Genomic DNA, 18,615 nt, shown 5'->3' with positions numbered 1-18,615 from the left:
ATGAACCTCGTGGGGTTGTGACAATTAAATAACATCAAAGCAAGCCATGTAATGACTAGCACATAGCAGGCAAGTATTTCTGTGAAAATTGTATGCATAAGTTATATACAGTATTGCTGAGTGAAAGCATTTTATGGCAACACTTGGAAGATTATATATTCACAATTCCTTAGACTATATTTTGGTTTTCTTGAAGGTCTCCAAAGAATCTATCATCCTGATGGCAGTCTGGCTTATTCACGTTCATGTATTCATGCATTCAAGGTGTAAAAACTCCCACAACCTCCTCTGTTCTGTTTCAGAGAGAGATAGAAGACATGGTTTATGCTGTGGCTTTATATATATGTTGTTTGATCTTTTAGCCTGACTCCTCTAGTGGACACTCTAGGGAATTGTTGGTTTAATCTGATTTTAGAAGCCCATCTTGCTGCCCCGTGTATAAATTAGTTTTTCATTCTGCTTTGATGGGAGAAGTCCCAGCTATAAGAGGGCAAGTATTTGGTACTTGTGGATCATCATCATCTGCTGCTATATAAATTTTTTGCTCCATCATTACAACATAATGCTCTAATCTAGCCTAGGAAGTTTACCCTGTATTTCTGATCACAGTGTGCCTGCTGCCTTATTAGTTGTATTTGGTTTCAGTGATACAACGCATCTCCTATAAAATTAGGGAAAGATCCTGTGCCCAGCTGAGAGTTCCAGATTTCAACCTTTACTCCATTTACTTATTAGCTGTGCAACCTTTTTTTTTTTTTTTTTAAGATTTTATTTATTTGCGAGAGAGAATGAGAGACAGCATGAGAGGGAGGAGGGTCAGAGGGAGAAGCAGACTCCCCGCTGAGCAGGGAGCCTGATGTGGGACTCGATCCCGGGACTCCAGGATCATGACCCGAGTCGAAGGCAGTTGCTTGACCAACTGAGCCACCCAGGCGCCCTAGCTGTGCAACCTTGAGCAAATCATTGCCTATCTCAGGACTTTGTTGTGAGATTCAAATGAATCAACTATAAAGGATTATTATATTAACATTGGATTTTAGTAGAAATATGATTAACTGTCATCATAAAGATAAGTATGTTTTTCTTTTAATACAATATTTTAAAGCTTAATATGTTTATAGATACATTTTTAAAACCAGCTGAGATAATTTTTTATCATTAGTTTTTATAATGTCTTATGACTTAGGTAATTATCTGAATAATATTTCAAAAATATTTGAAACCTTCAAAATGAGTTATAAATATGTTCATGACAAAAAATAATAAATTTTTTGTTATAGAAGAATTCTTATCTGTTGAAGCACTTACAACTGTATAAAAAGGCTGGGGAAATTTCATTTACTTTGAAAATTGTTTTCCTATACTGTGTAGAAGCTATTCACTAGCCTTATAGGGGAAATTCATATATTTCTCTTAATTGATTTTAGAGGGCTTATATATTTCCCCTTATGACACTGGATCATCCCAAAATTTTAGGATGGTGCCAACCATATTGTGGGATGTATGAAAGTGGAAAAAGCATTTTCACTAATGAAAATAGCATTTGACCTGAGTTTTTGCCTTGGACAATTACTGCCTTGGACAAATTTTTCGACCTTTCTCATTTAGCTTTCTCATCCCACCCAGCAGAAGTGTCTCATCAATTCATAAATAGTTGTGATTCTCTTGAACAACTGCTTGGTTTTTAATCTTAAAGCCATTGTATATTAGCATACTGAGCAGATTATCTTAATTCATGTTGGCTGCTAGAGAGTTTAGATAAAATTTGGCCAATCTCTAGCAAATGCCTACAGTTTTATAGCATGTACTTTGTATCTTAACCTCCTTCCTGGCTCTGACTAATCTCCTTATGCTTATTTCTTCCTTAGCTTAATTTTTCTAACCTATATTTGTTTTTGTATAATTTTAATCTGGAATCTCTTAAATTCTTCCTGGAACATTGTGAGGTGGGATACTCAGTAAAATGATGCCCATTTCTCAGAGCTATTGCAATGTAAATTATGAGTGATACACATTGTAGGTATTATTATTATTAATTATTATTTTACTGAATAAAAGAATATTGGTTATAGCTGCTTTCAGCTGAAGGAAGGTTTAAACAGGATTTGGTTTTGAAGGGAAGATAGTTTCAGAAGAGTCGACTGGCCCATTGCCAATGTCCAGAAGTTTTCTGTAGTTTATATAAAGATAAATGAGTATATATAGAAGATTCTTTTCCTTTCAGCCTTAAATATGGTAAAATACTCATGTTACTCATTTGTATGAAGCTCACAACCATTTTATGTTCACTAAGTCTTAGAAATGGAGTCTTCTGATCAGTGTTATGTGTCTTTGTAGAGGATATTTTATAGGATAGTTTCTGTGGTTTAAATCATATATTTAAATGAACTAGGTACAGTCAATGGAATTAGATGTTTAGAATTTGTATCATTGTGCTGATGATTTACATTTAACAAGCCTCAAATTTGTAAAAGAAAAACCATGTTTAACTGGTATAAACTGTTCCATGAACTCAGAATTCAAATATGGTCACTAGGATTTTTTTTTTAAGATTTATTTATTTATTTGAGAGAGAGCACAAGTGGGAGGGGGAGAGGGAGAGAGAATCTCAAGCAGACTCTGTGCTGAGCGCAGAGCCCAATGTGGGGCTTGATTTCACAACCCCAAGATCACGACCTAAGCCGAAACCAAGAGTCGTATGCCTACCTGCACCATCCAGGAGCCCCTGGTCACTAGTACTTTTTAAATCACTCAAACATCCACCTGCTGTATTAGTAGAAAATACAGCATCTTCCTCTTGGAATTTCTACTCCCCTCTAAGTTGTCCCAAGAACGTCAGTGGCTTACATAGTCCAAAAGCGTTCATCAGTGACTTCTATATCCAAAATGTGGTGTGTACATATGTCTGCATGTGCGTACGTGAGTCATGCTAAAGTGTATACAGCCCATGGCCACTGGACCTCCCTGGTGTTGAAAACTACTCTTACTCTGTCCAGTAGAAGATGCAGGTTCATTGTTGACCCAGATGCCTGTGCAGGCCACCATGGTGCATTAGGGAAGGATGACCTCCCTCTTCCTGTGCTAAGCTCAGTTAGGGTGTTCCATGGTGCCCCATGGTTGAGCTCCCAAGATTACAGCGGTTAGCACTCAGCTCTTCACATCACAGATACCTCTCAACTGTTGTTCTGAAAGCAGCACAAGCATTGAGTCAGGACTGGTCTTAATATCTGCAACCTCATAGCTTCAAACCACATTTCTCCTTTCCTCCATGGGGTTCCTGTGCCTTTTTTTTTTTTTTTTTTAAGAAGTCCTTTCTGAAAACCTCTGAGTTATGCAGCTATCCTCTAAGCAAGGCTACATCTAAGCAGGGACTCCAGGAGATCTTATTCCCAGCCTTACAAGAAGGCTACTGTTGGTGACTCAAAGGAAATTCACCCTCTGATGAAGATTATTCCAATGGTCTCCAAGGGGTTAGTATGTACTCCTCTTGGAGGTAGTGATTCCAAGGCAGTTTTCTGCCTTCTGCCTTTTAGGTGAAGTGGAAAAAATTGAACTTAATTTCTGGCAGGCATTCTGCTTCACATGTAACCAAGAGCAAGGTTTAGAGAATTTATATCGCAAGAGCTTTCATGTTTAAAATGAATGAAAAAAGGCTTGAGCAAGAGAACAAATAATGAATTTAATAAAATAAGTACTGGTTGGGTGTTATGGAAATAAAAATGAGCTATTTCAAGTAATGTGAAGGATTGAGAGGTTTCAGATGATGAATCATATTAGCAACTCAAGGGTTAGTAGAATAGAGAATTTCTCTTAATGTTCAGAATTCTTATTTATATAAACACTGTTTCTGACACATGTACATATGCCTGCAAAAGAAAAGATACAGCAGAATTTGAGAACAGGAACATACAGTACCCAAAGTTGGGGAAAAAATGTCCTTTCTTTAGCACAGTGTTGCAGAAGGGGAGTAATCAGTTCTCCATGCTTATCAGTTTGCTTTCAGTGTTTGTGGAGCTAGGGGATTGCAATGGAAATCATAAAATGGAAGCTGTGATATACTTAGTATGTCTTAGTGAAGACTTCTGCTGTGAGGCAGTCTGTAGTCAGAGCCTTGCCCCATTCAAATAGGGACTCTAGCCTAGCCTAGATAATGAGGCTGCTAGATAAGGAATGGCTCTCTTTCTCCATCAGTCTATACTTGGTACTCTAGTTCCATATTGTTAACAGGGTTGTTTCCTCTATATCTGTCTATTGTAGATGTTATAGTAGCTCATTTTCTTTGAGATTAAGGATTCCTAATTTTTCCCTCCCCTGAAAGCACGCTTCTTGCTGCTGCTTCCAGTGCTTTATTATTTTGTGTTTTATATCTGTTTTAAAGTAGTGTAGATGAAAGCTTATTTAAAAGAGGGATGGGGAAAAGATTGATTATAGAGAAAGTTATGTTTGGATCGTTCTGCTCCAAGTGAGATGTATGTGCTTAGTGGTTATTTTTGTGTGTTTCAGGCCTTTCGGGAAGACCTGGAATGCCTTATTCAAGAACAGATGAAGAAAGGCCACAACCCAACTGGATTGCTGGCATTACAGCAGATCGCAGATTACATCATGGCCAATTCTTTTTCAGGCTTTACTTCACCTCCCCTCAGTACGTCAGTTTTGGAAAGTTTATTAATTTTTTTTTATTTTTATTTTAATTCAATTAACATGTATTATTGGTTTCAGAGGTAGAGGTCAGTGATTCATTGGTCTTATATAATACCCAGTGCTCATTACATCAAGTGCCCTCCTTAATGTCCATCACCCAATTACCCCATCCCCTTACCCCCCGCCCCTCCAGCAACGCTCAGTTTGTTTCCTAAGATTAAGAGTCTCTTATGGTTTGTCTCCCTCTCTGGTTTTGTCTTGTTTCATTTTTTGCTCTCTTCCCCTATGATCCTCTGCCTTGTTTCTTAAATTCCACATATCAGTGAGATTATATGATAATTGTCTTTCTCTGGCTTATTTCGCTCAGCATAACACCCTCTAGTTCCATCGATGTCGTTGCAAATAGTTTTGGGAAGTTGAAAAAATTACGATTTTATCTCTACTTTGAACACTGTACATCTCTGGCAGCCTACTCTGCTCTGGTTCAGTCCTTAAGTTTATAACGTCTAATACTTAGAGTAACAAAGTGTTAAAATCTCTTACCTTTTCTTATCAACCAGGCATTTACTAGGCTTTGTAAGATTATAAAATAGTTATAAGACAAGGGTCCTGTCCTAGATAAATGTATATTTTTGGTTGAGGAGACATTCCATGAATGCAAAAATGATTAAAACTGCAAGATAACTATAGAAGAAAAACTTACAAAGCAGTTCATAAGAAATTGTCTAATGACCTTTTAAAAGGCTATGAACTTAGAGTTGGAATTGATTGTTGGCTGAAGTGGACTGAGAAAACTATGGAAAAAGAGAGGCCTGAACTAACCAGACTTTAGAAGATGGAGTAGTTAGAATTTGGTATGAAAGAGGAATGAAGACATTTTACTCATTTAATAAAGCTCTTTGGTGAGAGCACCAGTTTGGTGAGCTGAACGCTATAAGCACTTTATATCTCAGCAAGATATGTACAGAGCTCACTGCAGTACAGAACAGGTACGGAGTACCGGCAGGTACTGTGAGGGACTGCTGCATGTCAGAGCCAAGGATTGTCTTTTTCTTCTCTTTCATTTTCCTTCTCTTCCTTCATTTCTTCCTTCCTTTGTTTCTTTTTGGTTAAAGATTTATAAGTAGGAGTCAGTGAATTCAAGTACTTTCCAAATAGAGGAATGGCATAAAGAGAGACATGATGATGGAAACATGCTAAGGTTAGGGTGTGTTTGTAGAACTCACAGTGGACCAGCATGTTGGCACATACATATTGTTTAAAAAGTCTTTTGAAAGAGTCCCAGTGTGATGTGTAAGTGTTTGAACTAAAATAAGAGTGTGGGTACAAAAAGGAAGAGATCAATGAGAAAGGCATCACCGAGGAAGAGTAGAGAAGACTTAGTGACAGGTTTGATGTGGTATTGTGGGGATGGAGTGGGAGAAGAACTGTGAGTTCCAAAATCACTCTTGTAGCTTGGGAGAAACCTTCTATCAGAAGGAACAGAAAAATTCGAAGGTTGAGCTAGTTTGTTTTGCTCTTTCTGTAATATTGAGTATCTATTATGTTCCAAGCACCCTGTTAGAGATAGGGCATACAGTGATAAACAAGATGGGCAAAGTTTCCTGTGCTTGTGGAGACAGAAAATAGACTAAAGAAAGTGGTCAGATAATAGGAAGTGCTGTGCAAATAATTAATAGATGGTGATTTGATAGGAAGAACTAGGTAACTACTTTAGATTGGATGATGAGGGAGAATCTCTCTGAGAAGGTGACATTTGAATTGAAATCTGAATTGTAAGAAGGAACAAACCATACCAAGATCGAGAGAAAACATTCCAGGTAGAAGGAATAAGTACAAATGTCAGGTGGAAACAAGATGAGAATGAATTTGGTGGTCTCTTCAAGGAATAAAAATTAAAGATTATGGCTGGAGAGCATGGGTTTGGGGGGACAAGTAGAACAAAGTGAGGTCAGCAACATAGGCAGAGGCTGAATTATGCAGGGTTTCCCAGCCAGAGTTGGAAGTTTGGATTCTATTCTAACTTTGAAAAGCCATTTTAAGCAGGAGGGTGATACAGAAAGACCTCTATGGTTTCTGTGTGAAGAATTAACTGGGAAATTTTGCGGTATTATTAGACAAAAATAGGAATGTCCAGAGTTGGGGATCTCTTTGGCTTGGGAAATGGAGGAAGTTCAACTTTAGGCATGCCAAAGTTGCCAAGAGCTGCCAAGACATGGCCGCAGTTGGAAATACAGTCCTAGAGCTTAAGGGAGTAGCTTGGGAGATGGACATGAAGAAGTATTACTCATAGCTGTGTATGTTGATTAAATAATCATTCAAGAGGGTATAAGCAGGAAAGAAAAGAGTCTAAAGAGAAAATTTCGAAAATTGGAAGAGGAAGACAGGTCAGGGAAGACCAGAATAATAAGAGGAGCTATCCTGTGAGTGTCCTAGATACCATAGCAGGAAAGAGGAGCTGAGCTGCCAAGGTTGCTGGCTGGAGTATACAAAGGCATGGCAGTAGGAGATTTGTGCTCCGTGGTTCAGAGGTCAGGGACTAGAAATCAGCCAATTTGGCTGGAATATTTATGTTGTGTTGTGGAAAGTAGAAGTTAACATTGGCAGGGAGAGTGAGAGATCGATTCACAGCTGCCTCTGAAATTTTGTTAGAAATTGTACTGTTTTGAATGTATGGCTTACATATTGAAACTCTTTCTTTGAATTAGTTCAGAACATTTGAGAAGCTCTCACATTCGAGTGTTGACTTGAGACTTCTGTTGAAATGTTCGCCCCGACCTCCAACTCTCACATGCTAGCAGCCGATCGCAGCGCGTCAGCTGCCCCTTTCAGCCCAGGCTTGTGGCCTCTCTAGTGCCTACAGTCTTCAGCAGGCCCAGTTTCAGCCCTTAGGTGAATCTCCTGGCACCTTGTAGGCCTTCACGTTGGGCTTTTGCAAAACTTAGAGCAGGGGAGTAGTGAGGCAAAAGGTGACTTTATATAGAATGGATTTACAGAGAGGGGCTACAGGCAAGGACAAAATGAGGCGGCCTATTGAAAGCATTACATGTGAGGCGAACTCAGGGATGGAAAATGAGGAAACCTGGAAGGCAAAGGATGACGGAACACGGTGATGAATTACGTATGGTGGCCCAGGGAAGGTTACTTCCTGTGTGAGACTGTGGGAATTGTAGTACCAGCGCATCAGAAGACTGAGGAGGAGTGAGAAGGTCAGAAAAAGTGGGGAGATAAAATCGCTTTTAGACCTTTTTAATGTGTATGTTGTCGCGTTGCAGGCTGTTAGAAGCAGTAGGCTGGAGGGTGGGCAGGAGGCCCTAGTCACAGATAAAGCTCAGGGTGTCTTCCACACGGAAGTGACAGTGAAAATTCAAGAGTCTGTAGTGTTTTCCTGGGGAAAAGTAAAATGAGAGGGGAGCATAGTGGGGGACTGAGCTTTGGGATGGAGCCACAGAGGGCAGAAGGGAGGAGAGCTGGTTGGAGGAGAAGGAAGCAACAGGTGAAAGGGGAATGGGAGGTCCAGGCCGTGTCACACAGGCCTGCAGAAGAATTCCAGGGAAGAGGTCGTAAATGGTGTCAAGGAGAACGAAGACTGAGAGAAAGTGGAACATGGTCACAGTTGAAGTTAGCGGTTGGGTCACTAAAGCCCAAGACTAGGTTTTGTTGCTTAGTGACGGCTAAAGGCAGACCGGTTTGAATGCATTCTTCTCTATCTTAAATAAATTTTTTTAAATAAATGTCAAAAGGGCTATTAGAAAAGTAGCTTTCTGTTGAGATCTTTTCATCATAACATTAGCAGTAACCTCAGTATTGATAACACTTTCGCCATTAGGATCATGTGACCATTTTCCTACCAAGTCCCTCCCTCACAAGTCCAGTACTAGATGAAATAGCGAAGATTGCTGATGCGCATTTTAGCTCTGCGGGTACTCGTGTGAAGGAAGATAAGCTAAGGAACATTGTGTGGGCTGAGAAGTTTCACATCATTATTTACAAGGCTGGAACACTCGCAGACTCAGGCTGCTTCCAGGTACCGCGTTACTTGACGTGAATCTCTCTCCACAACTTTTCCTTTTAGGTCTCGGCATGGTCACACCTATCAGTGACCTTCCTGGGGCAGATACAGCCTCATACGTGAAGGGAGAAAAGCTCACCCGCTGTAAGCTCGCCAGCCTCTACAGACTCGTGGACTTGTTTGGATGGGCACAGCTGGCAAATACATACATCTCCGTGAGTTCCTTGGCTTTCGAGTCCTTTTCTAAAAAATCCCAGCCAGAAGGCAGCTGTACTCCTCTCACCTTTACTCCTAAGTCCAGTCAGACTTCATTTTCTGAACCTAGCATGCTGGGTTACAGCCAACTCCTGATTTAAACCTTATCTCCAAGGGAGAGGCTGCAGTTAACCTCGCTTTCTTCTCCATTTTCTGTCTGTGGTGTCCCTTTTGTTCAAACCAGCTGTAGAACCTATCCAAGAAGAAATTCTTCTGGCAGAATTTTCTTTCTCCATATTAATTCTGTTTGAGCATGAGTGTCACTAAAAAGCAGTTGGGTTGGGGCAGGAAAAATAGAGGGGGTCAGGGAAGTTTCCTCCCTGGGCTTTATTTTTTAAGTATATTTTTTCCATTATCTGTTTTCATGTTGTCACATTTGAAAGCCAGACAATATTTGGAAGCTTATGAAACTGTGGTGGTGGAAGTGGCTCAGGTGCAGTCTTCCTTACACCTCTTCTTCCCTCCCGGCCGCTCCTTAGTTTCCCCTTCATCTCCACTTCAGCTCCTTCCCAAGAAGACACTCTGTTCTCTTTCCTTTGCCCCTTTTCCCTTAATTTCCATGTTGTAAATCGAAATTATAGTCATTACCACATTCAGTTAATCTTTTCTCGTGAATGTAGCTGACCCTAAGCAACCTTAGAACTCCCGGGATAACACTTCAGGTAAGTTCAGTAAATGAGAAACTAATGTCAGAAATTTTTAGCAAGTGCTTGAGTGTTGAGGTAGGAAAACTTTTCAAGGAAAGTTTCCTGTTGCACACCTTTAATTTCTGCTTTCTTGCTTCCTGTCAACCTCCCCCCACCCCCGATCTCTTACAGTTATTCACTGCAAATATATTCCCCATCGTATTTACACTGCAAAATATGAACACCTCACAGTAATTCCCTATTTTTTTTTTTTCTTTCTCTCAGGTGAGAATAAGTAAGGAGCAAGACCACATAATAATAATTCCTAGAGGCCTGTCTTTTTCTGAAGCCACAGCCTCCAATTTGGTATAATTTTCATTCCTATGTTACTTTTTCTGTCCTTCTTTGGGCTTTTCTTACAGCTTTTAGTTTTTAGTACAGGACAGAACAAGAGAAGGTATGGATGGGAAAACATTTGCTAATGAACAGGAAAGAGTTTGGAAGGTTATGTTGATTTTTTTAAGAAAAGCTTTAGGGGTCAAGAAAAACAAGGTAGTTGAAGAGACTAATAAATAAGTTGGTCTTATCAGTGAACCTATCCATGCTTTGAAGGGAATCTTTTGAATTTTTTTCCACCCTGTACACTCTGGAATTTTTTTAAAACTCACACACAAAGTCTATGTGTATTTTATAGATAGATTTCAGCAAAATTCAGTTGGTCTGAGCAGAGGGGCTGACTGTGTAGCATTCTATTTTTCCACGATTGTGCTCATAACCAGTGTCATTGGCTTCTAGAATGGCAGGAACTGCATTGGTTCTCGGTGCTGCAGTGTTAGCAAACGGACATTTTCCAGCCAGTTTAGTGAATGCCAGACCTTGTCCAGACCTTTAGTGAAGAGTTTTAAGTTATTTGGCTTTTTAGAAACTACTTCTTATAAATTCTAAGTTTTGTTGCAGACTGCCTGTTCTTTGTAAATAAAGTTTAATGGGAACAAAGCCACACTTTTTTTTTTTTTTTTTTTTACAGTTCTTTATGGTTCTACATAAAGTGGCAGAGTTGAGTAGTTGCATCAGAGGCCCACAAAGTCTAAAATATTTACTGTTTGTCTTTGACAAAAAAGTTTGCCACCCCCTGGTTTAGCTGGTGGACCACAGGCAGACTTTGTTACATGTCTTTGATACATTGATACCAATTAAATATGTCTCTCTGATTTTTTCCAGGTGAAAGTCAATATAATAGGAGAAGTGGTTGATCAGGGAAGTACTAATTTGAAAATTGACCACACAGGCTTCAGTCCCCATGCTGCAATCTATTCCACACGTCCTGATGTTAAGTGTGTGATCCACATCCATACTCTTGCAACAGCAGCTGTAAGTCGCTGAAGACTAAACCCAGCAATGGCTCTGGGAAGTGTATTTAATTTTCATGGTTTTCCTTATGTGATGCTTTACTATCTGCACGCTTTCACACCCCATCATTCAGAATTATATTCAAAATATTAATCCTCTGAATACCCAGAAAGCAAAAGTTCCTTTGGACCAAATGCTGACATTGTAGGAAACACCTGGAGAGATAGCATTGGCCTTTTTAACTAATCAGCTAATAATTGGGTACTGAGTTCTTTGGAGCAAAGTTTCTTTCATAATATTTGGCACAACATTTAAATTGACTTGTATGCCCTAAATCCTTTTTTTCCCCCCCTCTGGAAGAAGTGACGAGCTGAAGTGGGAGATGGGCTGGAATGGTGAACACAGTGAATAGGCCAGTGCTTCCTGAGCTGACTAAAGAATCAGGTTCCTAGGAGAGTGTAATTAATTAGTAACTAAATGTGTCCTCTTGACATGGACCCAATCAAATAGGTATCCTCCATGAAGTGTGGGATCCTTCCAATTTCTCAAGAGTCCCTCATCCTGGGAGATATTGCCTATTATGACTACCAAGGGTCCCTTGATGAACAGGAGGAGAGAATTCAACTGCAGAAAGTTCTGGGGCCAAGTTGTAAGGTATGTAAGTAGAGTTTCTATTGAAGGAGCTATTTTTGTTGCTGTTGCTGTTGATGAAAACAGTGTGAGCTATGCCAGTTATTTAAAGTGATTGCTTTGGGATTCTATTTTAGGTGCTGGTACTCAGAAATCATGGTGTGTTAGCCCTTGGAGAAACAGTTGAGGAGGCTTTTCATTATATATTTAACGTGCAGATAGCCTGTGAGATTCAGGTAGGAAAAATTATCCTCCCCCCCACACACACACTTTTTTTTATTGCTTTGTAATTTGCTTATTGAGATGGGTTTTGTATTTACTTATTTTCAAAGTCCTATTGGCTTTTTGTTTTGTTTGTCTTTTAAGAGAAGTTCTGTTTTACTTGAATAAAAAGGGTCAGCTCAGTTATCTCTTGAATTGAAAATAGGGTGGGAAAAAAGTGTCACATATAAATACACACAAATCTGAGTGCCTCATAAACATCATTTTCCTCATAATCCTTCTTTTTAAGATAGTGTAACTGTACACATCTCTGTTTTTACCCTGAAGTGGTGTGGTACTAATTGAGAAACAGAGGCAACTGTCAGTCCTCAAAGATCAGATGTATTATAGCCACTTTTATAAAAAGTGTAAGAGCAAGACCAGAAGTCTTACTAACTTGTGCAGTTTCTAACAATTGCACGGCCTCAGATTTATTATAATAGGTTGGATAGTTATCAGCCACTTTTTTCTCAGAGAAGCTGAATGTATTTTTAACAGACCTAATTTCCATCTTCAAGAAGATTCTCTTGAAGCAAATGGTAATAATCTTAATTTATTGGAAGGGCCACAAAAAAGGGGAAAAAACTTTTCTGTCAATTTTAATGTCTTAACCAACCTTTTTTTTTTTTTTTTTTTTTTTTGCTTTAGCAGTACCTCCTCTTTTCAAATGAAGCTATGAAAAGCTTAATTAAGATGAGCTGACTTCTTCTGCCTAAATATCCTTAAATTCACAGTATAGTGTCTATATTCCTTTAAAATTAGAACTTTCAGAAAAAAAAAAAGGATAACCATGGGAAAACTGCAAGATAACTTTAAAATTTGGCAAGAGAATTCAGTTTCTTGAAATACGTTAAAAGGAATGGCTCTAAATGTGTTTTCCATCAGGGAGGGTCAGAATCCTGGAAGGTATCTTTTTCAGATAGGTAGAAAAGATACTTCAGCTGCCTTTTTTCCCAAGTATATTGCCTTATTTTTGTTGTTAGTAGCCTGAACAAGTGTTATAGGTATTTGCTGAATTAAAATTATACCTTTTTAAAGGTAAAATACTTATAATCTTTACAGTCTTGTGCCTCTCTATTTTGCCATTGATTACAGGTGTGGGCATTAGCAGGGGCAGGTGGAGTAGACAATCTGCTTGTGCTGGATCCTCAGAAGTACAAAGCTTTCACTTACACTGTGGTAGCATCTGGAGGAGGAGGAGTGAATATGGGTTCCCATCAAAAATGGAAGGTTGGCGAGATGGAGTTTGAAGGGCTGATGAGGACTCTGGATAATTTGGTAGGTGAAAAATTGTACATAAACTTGGTTTTCATGTCTTCAGATTCAAGAGCAAATGCCTCCATCCCCCTTTGGACTATCTGGGGCCCTCCTTATGCCTCTGGCATTCCAGTGTAATTTTATCACATTTTTAAGAATCATACGGTGAAACATGCAGATGTCATCTTAAGATTTTACCCTCTTCCACTAAGGGTCAGAGATAGATTGCCTTCAGACCCTGGAACAAAGACTTAAATGAGCACTGAGATTTGGCTTCCACAAAACTGGAAAATAGCTAGGAAAATGTTTCTGGTCAGCAGTTTTGAAATTACCTTTGTCAGGAACAGTTGTGTGAGTGGAAATAGCATTGTCAGCTGGAATCTGTTTTAACCAAATCTTGAAATTTGCTTAATTTCAACTCTAGTGTTATGTGGAGGTTATGTGGGGTTTGAAAGATAACTTTCCCCTCTGTTTTTCAACAAAGGAGTCTTTTTGATCATTTATTTAAAGAATTAGAGTCCAGATGCTGTGTTCGGTACACGTTTGATTGCTTCAGATGTGGGTCTTTTTTTTGTCCCTTAGGGGTATAGAACAGGCTATGCTTACAGGCATCCTCTCGTTCGAGAGAAGCCCAGGCACAAGAGTGATGTGGAGATCCCAGCAACTGTGACTGCTTTTTCCTTCGAGGATGACACAGTGCTACTGTCTCCTCTCAAATATATGGCACAGAGGCAGCAGCGGGAAAAAACAAGATGGCTGAACTCCCCAAATACTTATATGAAAGTGAATGTGCCTGAGGAGTCTCGGAATGGTGAAACCAGTCCCAGGACCAAAATCACAGTATGTCACTATTTATATGGTTCGCCTTTACGAAATATTTCGCCTAGTTACTCATGAATTGAATGTTCTCTGTTAAAAATACTGGGAAAGCAGAATATAATAATAATAACCTGTCATTTATCAGTTATAAACTTTGTAACAAGATACTTTGTTTTATGGACCATAAGTGAATTCTCAATTAATTCTCTTAATATGGAGAGGATGCTATTTTTCTCCCCCATTTTATAGATGTGAAAACTGAGGCACAGAGGGATTAACTAATCATTTGTGAATAGTAAAGTCAGTATTTGAATGCATACAAAAATGACTCTGGAGCCTTCTTCTTAATCCACTATTAGCTACTGCTTTGCAGTTTATATTACACCAGTGAATCAGAGCTATAAAAGTTACCGAAACGTAATGGTGCCAAAGTTTCATGAATTACTGCACATATTTATCCTTAGGCAAGATCTTGTAGAGAGAGAAATGGGTTGTCTTATCTTTTTCAACATTTTGCTTCAGATTTGGTTTAGTTTTAGAGTGCTTATCACCAAATATCCTCTAAATACTCAAAATTGTTCATCCTATCATACCAATCAGTACCATTCAATATGGAAGTGCCTAGACATCAAAAGGTTTCTCCCTAGTCTGTAAGATTTCTTATCTCCTGGGGCGCCTGGGTGGCTCAGTCGGTTAAGCAGCTGCCTTCAGCTCAGGTCATGATCCCAGGGTCCTGGGATCAAGCCGCACATGGGGCTCCCTGCTCAGCAGGGGAGTCTGCTTCTCCCTCTGACCCTGCTTGTGCTCTCTCTCACTCTCTCGAATAAATAAATCTTAAAAAAAAAAAAGTTTTTTTTTTTAATTTTTTTTTTAAGATTTTATTTTATTTATTTGACAGAGAGAAAGACAGCGAGAGAGGGAATACAAGCAGGGGGAGTGGGAGAGGGAGAAGCGGGCTTCCCGCCGAGCAGGGAGCCCGATGCGGGGCTTGATCCCAGGACTCTGGGATCATGACCTGAGCCGAAGGCAGACGCTTGCAACGACTGAGCCACCCAGGTGCCCCCCCAAAAAGATTTCTTATCTCCTAGGAAAAGAACATAATTAAACTCCTTAGTTTCCCAGAATTAATTTTATTGACAGACTGATGGCCAACCATTATTAATCTTGATGAATATTAGCCTTCTTTTAGGGATATAATATGGGGTGAAGAAGAAGAATTCTATAAGGTTCTTCCATCCCTATCATTCTGTTATATTATGGGTCACTACCAGATTACTCTCTTTGTAAAATGCTGGTCAGGGGGTCCTTGAGTCCTTTTCGGTGATTTAGCCATCATCAGTTGAAGAAACTTCAATGCAGGCGCCATCTCTGAATGTGAGTTAATACGAGATCAAGCTCTGTATCTGTGCTTGGAATGTTTTGAGCATCATATTTGAAAATGCCAAAAGGGGAAAATTTAAGTAGCCATATAAATGAGTATTCATGTAAATAGTAATCACATTTTTTTAAGTGAGTGCTGATCGTGAGCCTTTTTCTAACTAGTATGAGATATACAGTAATTGCCCACTAAATACTGCTTAGTGAAATTCTTTAAAATATTGGCAGTGTATGCTCCCTCGCCTTGAGTCAATAAACAGTTACCAAGAACCTACCCTTGTTCCTTAACACAAAGCTTCATTCTATAAAATTTTTTATTTTTTAGTGGATGAGAGCAGAGGATTCTTCTAAAGTTAGTAGTGGAACACCTATCAAAATTGAAGATCCAAATCAGTTTGTTCCTTTAAACACAAACCCGAATGAGGTACTAGAAAAGAGAAATAAGGTAAGATGTGGTCTTCTGTGGCCAGGGGAGGCATTTTGTATACTGTTTTATGTTCAAATCACTAGTGATTAAATCTGATTAATACCAAGCTTGGGGGTTTGAATAAAAAAGATTTTGAAACTCAGTATAATTGTGGCTTGTATTGAATACGTCCAGCTCTGTGCTAGTCACCGGTAAGCGGCTACACAGGGAGAAGCACTAAACATATTGCTGCTGGGTTAGTGAGAGTGAGCCCCAGCGCTAGTGGAAAATGTAATTCTCTAACCACATAAGGCAATAGAAATCACACATCAGGAAGAGTGGAGGAGATGAATGTGCGTTGTTGGGATGGGTGGAGACAGGAACGAAAAAGGCTCTGGGTGGTCAAATAGCAAGCCTGTGGGAAAAGAGAGAGTAAAAATCATCTACATAGTTGTCCCCAAGAACTTCTTATTGTATTTCAATTCAGATTCGAGAACAAAACCGATATGACTTGAAAACAGCAGGACCACAATCTCAGTTGCTTGCTGGAATTGTTGTGGATAAACCTCCTTCTGTAAGTCCATGAAGCAATATGATCTTTGATTTATATCTACCACATTAATTTCTTTGTTTTTTATATATGAATATTTATTTTTACTAAAGTTAATATAAGCACAAGTTGAAAAGTCAAGTAACTGCCAGACTTAAAATATCACCTTCAACTTCCAATTTCCAGGGGCAAGGACTTTGTTCTAGCATTTACCTTCACGTTTCTAAAGAGTTCTTGGCCTGTTAATTTTAGATCTCAGTTGATTTCATCGAATCTCTGTCATCAACTGTAAGAAGTACCGTTGTTTTGTATATCACTAAAAGAGAAAAAACCCTCACAATTATAATTGTAGGAAGCTATCAATCATTAGATGAATCCCGATTTCAGAGATGAGAAAATGTGGGGGAAAGATTATATTATAGTTTCCTGGTTAAATCAGCTTTCAGTGTTATTATTCACAGTATTCAGTGTTTACTGCTGAGCCAGGTAATATCCCATGATTACAAATCCTTTCTTATACTAGTCTCTGACCCCTCAAGTTAATAAGTGCCTCCTTTTTTTGTTGGCTTAGTATTTTAGGTACATTGGCTTAGTTCTTCCCAAACTTTTCAAAGGAATTTTAAAGCCCTTATTATTTTCCAAAGGGTCGAAGGTAACAGGTAATCTCCCGTTACTCTGTCTTTCCGGCCCAGATCTGGCCTGGTTGCTCTTTAGGCCAGCTGCACAGTCTCATCCTGAGGATTCCTCTGATTCTTGACTGTAGTATCCCCTGTTTCCTGCATCGTGTCTTCCAGTTTCTTGATTTATTCCTTTATCGATGAGCATATCCTCTTCCTAGCTTTCTGAAAAGGGGTACACAGAAGGTAACAGCTTGAAATCCTGTGTCCTACCCTCAGATGTTCATATAATAGACATAGAATTCTAGTTTAGAATAATTTACCTCAAAAATATGGAAAGCATCACTCTGTTGTCCCCTAACTCCATGTTACTGTTGAGAAGTAGGAGAGGAGCACTGTGATTCATGTGACTTTGTGTAGGGCCCTTTTTTATTCTTTTAGATCTCTTCTACATCCCTGCTGTTCTGAAGTTTTACGATGATGTGCTCTGTAGTAGATTTCTTTTAGTCTTTGTTCTTAGCATTCAGTAACCCTTTTCAATCTGCAAAGTCCTATCCTTCAGCTCTGGGAATTTTTAAAATGTATTTCTTCAATAGTTTTTTCCTCCAATCTCTTTTTCTGTCAAGATTTGCTGTTAGTTGAACCTCTTCGATTTTTCTTTCCCATTTTCCATCCCTTTGTCTTTTTTTCCTGTTTTCTGGGAGATTTGCTTGACTTTATTTTCTTATCCTTCTGTTTAATTTTCTGTTTTGATGCATTTTTGAAAAATTTTCAAGACTTCTTATTCCCTGAATGTTTCTTTTTTAAATAACACCTAGGCTTGAGCGCCTGGGTGGCTCAGTTGGTTAAGCGACTGCCTTTGGCTCAGGTCATGGTCCCGGGGTCCTGGGATCGAGCCCCACATCAGGCTCCCTGCTCTGCGGGAAGCCTGCTTCTCCCTCCTTTATTTTCCTTGTTTCTTCTGAGTTCCCTTTTTTTTTTTTTTCCCCTGGTTTCTCCCTTCCATGTTGGAAGCGTTCCTCAGGTGTCTAGTAATACATGGCAGTCTGTTTATATTTAAGAACAGGGCACTGAAAAGCCAGTCAGATGCTCTGGGTGTGTGCAGAGCTTGGGAACTGGTGAGCTTCATTCTAAGGTCATTGGTTGTTTCTCTGGAGAATCCCTAAATGTTAATATCTATAGTTCTTTTATCTGAGGCCATTTATCTGGAGAATTCTTCAGTCTCCTACAATTTTTCCACCATCATTCTGGGAGCCCTCAAAACCCCTAACCCAGTTCTGAAGAATAACCTCTGATCTCTCAATGTTTTTCTCTGCAAGACCATGCAATTTGAAGATGACGATCAGGCCCCACCAGCTCCTCCCAACCCCTTCAGTCATCTCACAGAAAGAGAGCTTGAAGAGTATAAGAAGACAATTGAACGTAAACAGCAGGGCCTGGAAGGTTAGTTCATTTTCAGATTAAGCCTGATAACCATACTACTAACAGCAGAACACCTTGAGTTGGATGGAAGGCAGTCAGTGTTTTATTTTTTTTAAATGTTCCTTCTGTAATTGATTGTGCTATGTTATCTCTCCCAGACCTTACTGAGTGTGGGTGGAGCTAAAATGCAAAGAGCCACCATAGTCCATGTATGTTAACATGTAGAAGAAACAGTTTTCTTCCGAAAGCAATCTGATGGCTAGCAGAAAGTCTTTCATAGCAATGTGAAATCCACAGATAAGAATTATCAGCTAAAGTAAATACAGATACAGTAATAGATTTAAACATTACAGCATATATTGTACGTCTTTAAGACTTTGTAAAATCTCTCT

The 18,615-nt window shown here is 39.2% G+C and overlaps 1 protein-coding gene across 5 annotated transcripts in view; it reads left to right on the top strand.

The window, feature by feature from the left end:
* The window catches only part of ADD3 (adducin 3), a 123,801-nt gene that overhangs the window by 100,998 nt on the left and 4,188 nt on the right, over nucleotides 1-18,615 (top strand). For all 5 annotated transcript variants that reach the window (XM_036070031.2, XM_036070033.2, XM_036070034.2 and 2 more), the window contains exons 3-13: nucleotides 4,504-4,642; nucleotides 8,717-8,868; nucleotides 9,820-9,900; nucleotides 10,756-10,905; nucleotides 11,395-11,538; nucleotides 11,652-11,750; nucleotides 12,871-13,053; nucleotides 13,615-13,872; nucleotides 15,554-15,673; nucleotides 16,122-16,208; nucleotides 18,121-18,244. In XM_036070031.2, coding sequence (XP_035925924.1) covers nucleotides 4,504-4,642; nucleotides 8,717-8,868; nucleotides 9,820-9,900; nucleotides 10,756-10,905; nucleotides 11,395-11,538; nucleotides 11,652-11,750; nucleotides 12,871-13,053; nucleotides 13,615-13,872; nucleotides 15,554-15,673; nucleotides 16,122-16,208; nucleotides 18,121-18,244 — 1,537 coding nt within the window. The remainder of the gene's footprint in view (nucleotides 1-4,503; nucleotides 4,643-8,716; nucleotides 8,869-9,819; nucleotides 9,901-10,755; nucleotides 10,906-11,394; nucleotides 11,539-11,651; nucleotides 11,751-12,870; nucleotides 13,054-13,614; nucleotides 13,873-15,553; nucleotides 15,674-16,121; nucleotides 16,209-18,120; nucleotides 18,245-18,615) is intronic.

This window comes from Halichoerus grypus, chromosome 7 (assembly GCF_964656455.1).
Source record: "Halichoerus grypus chromosome 7, mHalGry1.hap1.1, whole genome shotgun sequence".
In the NCBI taxonomy this organism is placed as follows: Eukaryota; Metazoa; Chordata; class Mammalia; order Carnivora; family Phocidae; genus Halichoerus; species Halichoerus grypus.
The sequence above is the reverse complement of the archived record's forward strand: the minus strand, read 5'-3'. Positions and strand labels throughout refer to the sequence as shown.